Source organism: Sesamum indicum, linkage group LG6, assembly GCF_026168435.1.
Source record: "Sesamum indicum cultivar Baizhima isolate 11 linkage group LG6, ASM2616843v1, whole genome shotgun sequence".
NCBI classification, from domain to species: domain Eukaryota; kingdom Viridiplantae; phylum Streptophyta; class Magnoliopsida; order Lamiales; family Pedaliaceae; genus Sesamum; species Sesamum indicum.
The window spans coordinates 18,679,037-18,690,207 of record NC_142662.1 but is presented as its reverse complement, the minus strand read 5'-3'; the positions used below and the strand labels follow the sequence as shown (position 1 = coordinate 18,690,207).

The window sequence follows — 11,171 nt, the reverse complement described above, 5'->3', positions numbered from 1 at the left end:
TATGCGATCGGGGTCGGGTCCTCCGCGACCCGCCCGTTATAAAAGACGCGGATCCTGATCGTGAAAGGACATGCCCTTAATGAAAGGGAATTTAGTCTTTTCGCAGGGGATAAATGTGTACTCCCATCACTTACTTATTTTCCTTTCTTTCATTTTTGTTTTTTCTTTTGCAGTTAATATCACCGCAGTAAGTCCGAGTCAAACCGCCCACACGCGAACTAAATCTTTAATCAGAAAATTGTCACCATTTAAGCAAAAATGCGCTTTTAGAATCTGGCCGTTTGATGGGGGTGAAATCAATTTAAAGGGCAAAAGATGTCGTGGCAAATCAATTCGGGCAGGCGGTAAATTGGGGAAGAAGACGACGTCAGCTTTGAGGCCGACAAAGGGGAGACGTGGCTGAAGGAGAACTTTTGACAAAAGGGGACGCCTGCAACTGAAGGCTTTCCTTTTTTGGAAGAACCAATTTGCAAGCTTGTTGAAACCCAAGATTTAAGTTTTGTTTTGATAGGGAATTGTAATTCTCTTTTCAGATTTTTGTTCAAATTTTCAAACAATTGTATTTATGGGTTCTGTAGGACAATTTGGCGCTCAATGAAGAATGATCTAATTTTCTGAAATTTCCGCTCAACCCCCCTTCTCTTTGTTTCTCCCACCTTCCCATCATTGCTCGAATCAAATTTGGTAAACTTTAAACAATTGATTTTTCATTTTAAGGAGTCTGAGTTTTTCCATTTAATGAACATTAGATAAGGAGTTGAGTTGTTCCATTTAATGAACAAATTGTGCAGAGAACCAACATATAAGAATTCTTAAGTATCTGAATAAAGAAACTTCATACCTACCAAGCTCGAGAGTCCCTTGAACATTGCTGCTTACCAACAAGGAGAACCATTTAAGAGTTTCCATCCGAACAAGGATGTAGTCGATGTCAAGACATGACACCACACATCGGCAAGCAACCGGTGCTCTGGCCCCATATGTCGGTTGTGTCTCCGCACTGATTTCATACTAAAATCACTGTCCCTGCTTAGTGTCCATCATATATTTTCACCACGTTGGCAGCAAACAGCAGTATGGCAAGCTACCACAAAGATTAGTTTCCTCGAAAGCTTCAGCAAAGTTTCACTGGGAACACCTTAGTAGTGTCAACCAATGTTATGTGTTGGTTTATGAATTTTATTCTTTTGTATAATATATCTAACATAAATAATTATTTATTATATGTACCAAAAAACAAAGTACCACAATTACTAATAATAACAAAAAAAGATATATTTCAAATTGAACTTTTAAGGCTATTTTCATCTGTAAGACCTCTTTTGCTTTGTTGGAGTTGATTAGATTCGGATAAATTAACTTGTGATTAAAATTAGAATTAGTAGGAAGTAAGGCGATTACCACCACCACCTTGGCTTGGATAGGAATCATGCCACAATCGGGTGCTATGACGGGCTGCATCTTATCACGCGCTCCATCGAAATGAAATAACCAAAATATTGTACTTGATTGATATGGATATCAGACAGACCAACACTCCCAAGTAAAGGATGCCAAAATACATGTTTCTAAACATGTAAAGCTCGAATCAGTTCATAGTTAATGTAACTATAAATACTCAAGTCACCCGAAGTGATAGCTAGGCAAGCATAGGCACAGAGAATGACATATGATACACAGAGAACACATAGGCATGCATACAGACTGTACAACAAAGATGAGGATAAGGCTGCATTTCAGTACAAGCACAGCCATGCTTGCCACTATTTCAACAACTCGCGAAGAACAGACGGTAAAATTGCAATCGGCTCCTCCTTTGGACCAGCTAATTTCCAGGCACACAGATCACACAGTGCAGACCCTGCTACTTTCCATGCAAAACTGCATCTCGTCACACCATGACGCATTGCATAGTCGTACACCACATGATATATAGCGACAGATTCCTCATAGATCTCTTCAGTATTCTTTGCACTTTCTTCCATACAAGGAGCTTCATACAACAACTGCATTTTCACAGATCGTTAACATGACAGCTCCATTTTTTCGTGAAAACTACACTCAAGGAGCAAAGTTTATTACCTGCTTGTACTTGTGGATAACATCACGTGCAGCCAGATCCTTAGATTCGTCGCTGGATTTCATGGCACTTGTCATTTCTTCTCGGTAATCTTTATACCTAGCCTTCCACTTGAGGTATAGCTCAGGGTTTGGATCGTCAAGGCACGGCAATTTCCAGATTTCTGGAGAAGGTGCAGAGTAGTCAAGTTAGCACTGTCATCAGCTAGAATTATTGACTTGAAGTTGCATCAGTATTGATGAATGACTTGCATGAATTGTTGATTGCGATTCAAGTTACCTTTTCCGGGCACAGCCTCGTTTTTAAACGCCTGTATTGTATCGTATATTCGGCCCAATATAGAGGACGAGTGGTAGCTAAACTCAGCCCCCCTTTCCATGTGATGCGGATACATCTCCACTCGCAACTCGTTAGGAACTTTAACCTGTGAGTACCGGAACATGTAAGTAGTATGCTGGTAATATCTTCCATATTACCAACATATGAATGTGATTATTTTATTTATAATAGCAATTCTAGCCATAAAACATGACAATCGGGCAAGTAAACTACACTGGTCGTGTATCATATTCGACTGCAAATAAATATATGTTCATCAAAATTGTATCATATTCAAAGGATTGATGATGCAAATGAATTTTTAAACAAAATATATAAGTTAAAACTACTTACAATCAATAATAATTTTCTAATGATATATGGTTGTAGAATGTATATAATAAGGTAACTGCGTATGTGGATTTTAGTAAGAAGGAACAAATTTTCTTTAAACCTTCTAACTTTTGTTTAAGTCAAGACACATTTTGCCAGCCCAAATTAGTTAGTATATGCCCTTACTTAATTTTAATAGTATAGTATAGATGGTGAACGGCAGAAATGGGTCATTTTAAAAGATGAGAGCTCACATAAAAATATTGAAAACAAGCAAAAGTAACCTTTTTCCCACTTTCTGGGGCGTCTAGTGCGTCATAGTAGATGTCAATCAACTGAATGATCTTTTTCTTCAAAGAATGCTTCTCAGAGGCACAATCATCACCTAACGTCAAGAGCCGATCCATAAATGTGAGCCAGCTATCTGCTGCCAGAGTGATAAAATGCGAGCAAAAACAACTTAAGGAAAACAAAAAGAGGAAAGAAAAGAGAGCCAGAATTAGGCACATTATGTACCATTGAACTTTGACTAGTCTGCATGAAAACTGATAAATCCAACCAAATCATGGAATCATTGCAGAAAAAGCTCTAAACAAACCTATTGAATCTATGTTTTGATACAGTTCAAAGGTTGCACAAGTTTTCATAACCATTTCTGGAAAAGCAACAACTTGCGTTTGACAGTGTCATAGACATGAATATAATAAAAAATGCACTTGCTGAAGACTCCGGAGGAGACAGTCTCATTACATGTTTGCAAGGACAAATCCCCATGTTTTACTCCTCTTGAGCGGTCACTAGTCCTAACAGTATTGATTTCCCTAGAAGAAAAGTTGCCTCTTCTGTAATAAAATTCATAAATAAATGGGAAAGTAACATCAAGAGAATAACATAGAAAATAAAATACATAAGGTATTTAATATAGATAAAAAGAATTAAGGCAAATTTTACTTTTATCTGAAGGATGATTTTGTTAAGTTAAACACATGAAATAGTCGGTTGTTGCCATTTAGATTCAGAAAGCAGATTATATTGTAGAATGCTTCAGCAAATGATATATGCTCCGATCAGAATTTAGACCAGTTTATGGATCATTTTATTAGAAGCACAAGTTATCCAAGAGTGCACACGGAGTACCTATCATATAGAATTTATTTACCAAACATACATCAACCAAGATACTTAGTTCATAACCAAAAGTGAATGCCTTCGTTCCCGAGCTTCTTGGAATAACTGAAAAAGTTCATGTTCCAACTCCATATCCGTGGATTTCTTATCTTCGAATCAGCAGGTGTTGAGTAGAAGCGTTTCCATGGTTCACTTGCTTTAAAATATTTTAATAGCTGAAATGTATGAGAAGCATTCCACCTTTAAACAAAAGATGTATATATATAAGGAAGCATTAGAATGCAATTCCAGAGCAATCATCTTTTTGTTGAATCGAGTTCAGCAATTTCTTCCCGTAATCATTTCTTACATGTTCAAAAATTCACACGGGATATGAATGACCACTGAAATTGTAAATCAAACAAGAAATGAAGCTGTTTTACCAGGTACTGTACACAGCTCTATATCAAATGGACAAACAACATGATTTCTTGCATTCTTCCTCTTCAATTTTTTCATCGTATTGGTCTTAGATAATCAAGGAAAAGAAGCCTTGCTAGGAAAAAGACAACTTTGAGATTTATCTCCATGTGATGTGGGATGATAGTACACACTGAATGTCATAAACCCCTAGACGAGCGACTTGGAAAGCACAATAAGATAGAGAGACTTGATGAAAGCGTAACAAGTAGCAATTATCTGCAAGCTAAATAAATTTGCTCAATCATCTTGACTACTCTAACTGAAGATGTTTATTAGGAACTAGAAATGAACCAAATGTGATAAAGATTCTATGTTTTTTTCAGAAGTATAGTTCTCCATTAAATCATAAAAACAAAGAACAAAAGAAAAAAGTAAACCAAGGGATGCCACATAGAAATCACGTAGAGAAACTCAGTGTGCCAGGGAACTTAAACATTAGATCAAAACAGATGCGATGGTTCTGTCACTACTGAAGATACACTTCAAGTCTCTCAACATTTAGAAAACATATAGATAGACCCCACATCAGCCAACTTGTACACAATCAAGTTTTTCCCCCACTTTTTTTTTTTTATATAAATAAAAGAAGATATCAATAAATTTGCATTTGGATTTACTTCCATCTGAAGCTCTTTGGAAACAAGGGACAGTTAGGATTTTACCCTGAATTTCTCCAGTAGATGAAATTTAAGGTGTGAGCCAAAAGCAACATAATGGAGCATAAAACACTTACACAACTACATAAGCATATAAACAAACAGTTTGCACAATTAATCTCTGATCCGAGAGATGCTAACCTCAGGGTTTCTTGAAACCCAATACATGTCTCCATCAAAATCACCAGTTGCCATTTCATAAGCTGCAGACCTTTTCCCTTTGGTTGAAAAGAAAATGCCATATTTGGCATTGCCAACCACCTCTTCCAACTCCTCCTTGTATACAGCCTCCATAACATGAACATCCCCAAAATGCATGCCAGGATTCCGATACACTAATACCTTCCCTGAAATTTGACCATTGTCACTGCATATTCAGCAAGATATCGTCAGCAAGACACAGGTTTCTTATTTCGAAGAGAACTCATTAAATATTTTGATGGCAGTTGAGGATTGGGAAAAATGAAATCATAAACAAGGAAGTTTAATATGTTGATATTTTGAAGTGTTTGCGGTGGAAATACAAATACAAAATGGTTCATGTACATTGCAAAGGATTTGATATACAGGTGATAGACAGAAGTACTCTACATTCTCAAAGATCTTTTATGAAAAGAAAATAAAAAATCCCAGGGAAGAAGTGAAATTGCTCAAGCCTGCCAGTTTTGCCTATATTTGGGCCATCTAAATTGAACTTTTAGCTCCATAAGATAGGAGGTTAAACACTTTTCGTCCTCTGCTCTGTGAGATTTTCAAAATTGTCCCAAAATCAGAAAAACTCGACATGGATGTGGAAGAAGTAGTGTGATGCATGACTAAATCATAACACCATAACTTTGATACAAAAACTTTTAACATGTAACGCCACGCACTATGGTAAGTAGACCATCCTTGGATAGAAGCTGAGACGCCAAAGTAACAAGAGAAGGACTTTCACATACAGGATAACACAGACTTCATGGTTCTTTAATACACCAGTAGGATCTGCTGTCCCCATCAGGTAAAAGCTTTCACTGACTGGTATCTTCCCTTGTTTAAGTTTGATTTTCTCGCCACTTTCCAGACTTGACAGACAATGCTGGAGATATGGTTCGCTAAGTGGTATTCCAGAAGAAATCATTCTTCGTTCCACAACTCCAACTTCTAGTCCATCATAATTGGAAGCAACTGCAAGAAGAATATGTTTCCAAGAAAAGATAAAATCAAACTTATGCTGAGATAAAAATCAAGTGGGAGTAGACTGATATTCCTGGTCTGAAAGTTTCTAGGAACCAGTTAAGGAAACATTAACTTTTTCTGAAAATTCAATGCCCCGAGAGGAGGGAGACTGATATTACCATAAGAACTTGTACTAGGAAAAAGAAAGGAACCTCTTGGAGTACACATGTACTGGAAACCAGAAATCAGTAGAAAATAAAATAAAAAGGGTAAATTGCATTTTTTTATCCGAACTATATGTGTTTTCATATTTAGACATCTAAATTTTTTTATGTCAACTTGTCATCTTAGTTCGCGAAATTTTTGCCAAATAAGGCTATAATCCAACCGATTTTTCTGTCGGAAAAACATCACATGCACTGCACATGACATATTTAAGGGCAATGTATGGGTAAAATATCACATGTACTGCACATGTGATGCTTCTCCAACAAAAACATCATCCGGAAAACGGTTATATATTTTAAAGTGTAAATTTAGCAAATTTTATATGGTAACTTGACACAGAAAAAAGTTTAGATAGCAAAGTGTAAATACGGGTATAGTTCAGATGGTAAAATGCAATTTTTTTTTAAAAAAAAAGGCACATACTATGAAGAGTTGCTCTTAGAAGTACCTGTTAGTGCTGCAGGCGTATCAGAGTACACATTTCGAGTCTCTTCCAAAGCATTTGTAAGCAAGTTGCAAAAGAATTCTTGAGGAACACCCCCATAGCTCAATAGAGCAATTAAGTATTTTGAAAGAGCATTTCTGCCTGGCCTACGACTGAAAGATGAAACCATATTGCATTGATTGATATGTGAGTCTTGTCATATCATCAAATGGAACTCTTGCCTTCCAGTTTTCATATTTTGTCATGGCAAGTATTACTACGAGATAGACTTATTGGCGATGTTAACTGAATCATATCCTTACAAAGCAGTAATGGAAGGAATAAGAAGAAGAGCTTCCTGGTTGATCCTTAAAGTAAATCTGAGATGGTTATTGGCTAGTAGACTTGCAAAACAAACTCAGATCAGCAAAGTGAACAGCATGATTGGATGCATATCTTCGTGAGAAAAAAAAAAGTCAGTATGTGTTCCAAGACCTTGCCCAGATATGCTAATATACATAGTGCATTTCACCTCTAGAGGTTTGTCGTATATTCAAGTAAAGAATACCTTCTCTATCCATACAGTCAAATGCGAAAGGTTGAGAGTCCAAAGCATTACCAAAAATGCCGCTATGTAACTCTTGAAACTCTTCACTTAGGCAACTTAAACACTCATAAAGCAAACTACTGTTGCTCAATCCAGCATAGAAGCAAAATAAAGGGTTGTGGCTCACACAACCAATGAGATGATGTGCTCAAATATTTATTTGGAGAATTCAAATTCTCACATGATGAGTTGTTACTATGATTATTGATAATCAGATAGTTATTCATATTGCAAGCAATCTAATTTTTCATGAAAGGACTAAACATATTGAAATTGATTCTCATTTCATCCATGAAGTCGTTGAGCGGAAAATTTGTACTCCATTTACCTTTAATATCGGTTTTAAATATTCATTAACTTTAGGTCTTTTAAATACTTTATTCAAATATTATTTTTATTCGTCGTATTTTAATATCTTAAAAGCTTATCAAATCTTTAGCCACATCTTTTTAAATATTTGGCGCACTCATCCCATAAAAGTATAGAATATTTGATCAACTCACCGACTTCTAGATTTGAACGGTCACGTCAGTACACCCTTAATTCTAGGATTCCTGATCAGATAAAATACCTTCATAGGTTAGTTGTGTGCAATGATCAGTCTTGTCTTAGGAACCTATGTATGGGTCGTAATGCCTTTGGTTGTTTGTGTTGTCTATTGGAACTTTCAGGTGTATTGTCCTGCATGAAGTTCGTGACCGTCTCTAAAATAGTTGCCATTTTTCTTAATGTTAATCTCTCACCACAAGAAAATTGGGTTGTCAAGCACGAGTTCATTAGGCCTGATCCTATAGTTAGCAAACATTCCATGCAGTCCTTAATGCTGTCATTAGGCTCCATCGGGTTTTCCTCGTTTGCCCAACACCGGTTGCTGCAGATTGCCCTGACCCCAGGTGGAGATGGTTTAAGGTATCCAGATGAGTTGACTAGCCTCCTAGGTGGGTTGATTAATTGGGGAGAAACGGTACTTAATGACGGGCTTTGGCCACAAGCTGGACCTCCAACTTTCCAAGTAACAATGGATAAAGTTGTATTAGTTTCAGCTATTAATTCAAATCCCAAAAACAAACACCCCCTAAGAACTATATTTACTCGGCCGCATGAACTATTTTATCCAAGTCAATCAAGTCGGCTACACAATGATTTGGTTCGTCACATGTGTTGGATTAAGTAAACTAACTTGTCACATTGTCGTATAAAAAGTTATATGATTCAATTTCAGATTGAGCTCTAAAAATTGAATATGAATTTCATCCCCAAAGACGATTTCGAAGTTCAAAAGGCAAATTATTCAGGGTAAATTATATTGACTTTCAGATTAGATTAAATTACACAAACACTCTCTATCTTTTATAAAATTAGCTACACTTTTTGAAAGGTGTTAGTATAATGTTTTTTTGAAAGAGTGTTTGTGTAAGTTTTGCATTTAAATAAGAGGTGTAGCTGTAATTACAACTATAAACTCAGAGATATAGCTGTAATTTTATAAAAATAAGGGGTGTTTGTGTATTTTGACTTTACCTCAGGGGGTACTAATGCAATTTATCCTATAGATTATATATTTTCTATTATGAGGTGGAACCCCGACTCAACCCTTTCCATTTGTCATTCCTAGGTAAATAAGATAATAGGGTCAAAACCTATTATGCAGATGCACACTCTATCATAGAGTGAGATAAAAAAACCACGCACATTAAGTAAAATCGAACTTATAATGTTATATCTGTTCATCAAATTTCAACCCCAACCACTAAATCAAGACCTTATCATTACAATTTATCTTACTTTCCTGACCAGCAAAAATTACTAATGTTGAATTCTTTAGCATTTTTTATTCAATCACTTCCTCAATTATACAATCAATTTAAAACTTAAAGTGTATATTTTTTTAAGTTTTGATACTCTCAATCACATAATTGGATGATATCTCACATCAAACCTGTAACCTACTTTGTCTAAATCCAACGATGCCTCATTTAGCCTTTTCATTTGGAAAGTCCTCCATAACTGGATACCAGTGGACAGCAGACTCAAACAAAAGGGCATCTCTTTGGCCTCTAGATGTGTTTGTTGTTTGAAGGAGGAGGAGACTATCCCTCACCTTTTCCTTCATAACAAGGTTTCCCTTGAAGTTTGGAACTTCTTTGCCTCGAAATTTCAACTCAACATTCCAATCACAGACAATTTTTTCATGATCCTGCAAGCCTGGAGAAGCAATATTTCTAATCAACTTCACATCAGAGATATTCTTCCCCCGTTGATCATTTGGTACATTTGGATTTGCAGGAATGCAGCCATATTTGAGGGGGCTCCTTTCAAAGCTAATCGTATCATCTCTCAAACCGTCAATTATCTTCATCTTCTCGGTAAAACCAACCTCATGAGAACTATACACTGGAGAGGGGACAGATCTGTTGCTTCTCTTCTTAAAATTTCCCTCCCGCCTCATACGATATCATCCAAAATCTCTATTGTTAAGTGGATTAAGCCAGATAGGGGATGATTCAAATTGAACACAGATGGGGCCTCAAAAGGAAATCCAGGTGTGGCAGGAGCAGGTGGAATCATCAGAAATCATCTTGGTCAGGCCGTCTTTGCATTCCAGGAACACCTTGGGCTCAGCTCCAACACTGCAGCTGAGTTAAAATATATACAGAGGTGTTAAATTGTGCATTGATAGCAACATTAGAAAAATTTGGGTTGAAACTGATGCCAACATTGCCATCAAGCTCATTTCGTCTCCCCCCCAAGGGCCATGGCACCTTCAAAATTTGCTGCAACAAATTAGAGAACTTCTGTCCCAAACTAAGTTCAAGATATCACACATTTTTAGAGAGGGTAACCAAGTGGCCGATTACTTTGCTAACCAAGCATGTTTCAATCAACATCTCAGCATTCTATCCCCTGATAATATCACAGGTATTCCTAAAGGTTTGATTAGACTTGACGCATGCTCCTTCCCTGCTATTAGAAGTAGAAGTTCTAGCACCTTTAATTTCAGTTAAATTTTTGGTTTTCCAATTAGGGGTACTTCATTACTGTTGTTTCTTTGCTGATACGTGTTGTGACCAACGTCTCTATGGAAACCTTTGGCCTATTACTTCTGTTGTTTGCCTTTGTCTATTTGCTTGTTGTTATATCTTTTGTAGGTTTTTTGAACTCCTTCCACAGGTTTAAAGGCTGCCAGTCATACAAACTTGATCTCCGCGTTAATACTAATGTTCATTATTTATCCTTTTGGAACATTACACACTCTGGTTTGGCCTTCTTGTACAGATTTATTTGCAGGTGTTGTGCGATTCATGATGTGGTGGGATAACAAAAAGCTTTTTGACTCGCCATAGTTTTACTAGTACACCTGTCTTTTGTTGTAAGGGAGTAGTATTCCTCGTTCATTGTTGCTCTATTTGTAAGGGGGTAGTACTCCTTGTTTATGGCTTTGCTAGAAATTTTAGGGAGGTAACTCTCCCCGCTGTAAGTATTTTGTGAATTTTAATATAGAAGGACTGGGGACTCCGAAAAGTTCCCCCCACCTCTAGGTGGTTTTAATTGAAAAAAAAAAAAAAAAGTAGGGAGAATCATTAATCTTATTTATTTATTTTTTAAGATTTTATCAACAAAATTAATTCCTCAAATTTTATCTATTTTTTTTTATCATTTGAAATGAAATCAACTCATTGTTGTGACATTTTAAACTCTCACCTCTTTGTAAATGAGGGTTTAGTTTAGTTGGTAAAAGTGAAACTAAAATTTTATGATCAAAAGGTCATGAGTTCG

General features: G+C 36.4%; 1 protein-coding gene across 1 annotated transcript; it reads right to left on the bottom strand.

Annotated features, from left to right (window-relative positions):
• Nucleotides 1–1,587: 1,587 nt before the first annotated feature.
• LOC105164250 (putative RNA-dependent RNA polymerase 5) lies at nucleotides 1,588–6,977 on the bottom strand. Its single transcript, XM_011082863.3, is given in 9 exon segments — nucleotides 1,588–2,006; nucleotides 2,083–2,243; nucleotides 2,360–2,504; nucleotides 3,016–3,167; nucleotides 3,928–4,008; nucleotides 4,011–4,074; nucleotides 5,119–5,344; nucleotides 5,919–6,144; nucleotides 6,812–6,977. Coding segments are annotated over 9 exon segments (1,464 nt in total). The 3' UTR covers nucleotides 1,588–1,763.
• Between the last annotated feature and the right edge of the window lie 4,194 nt (nucleotides 6,978–11,171).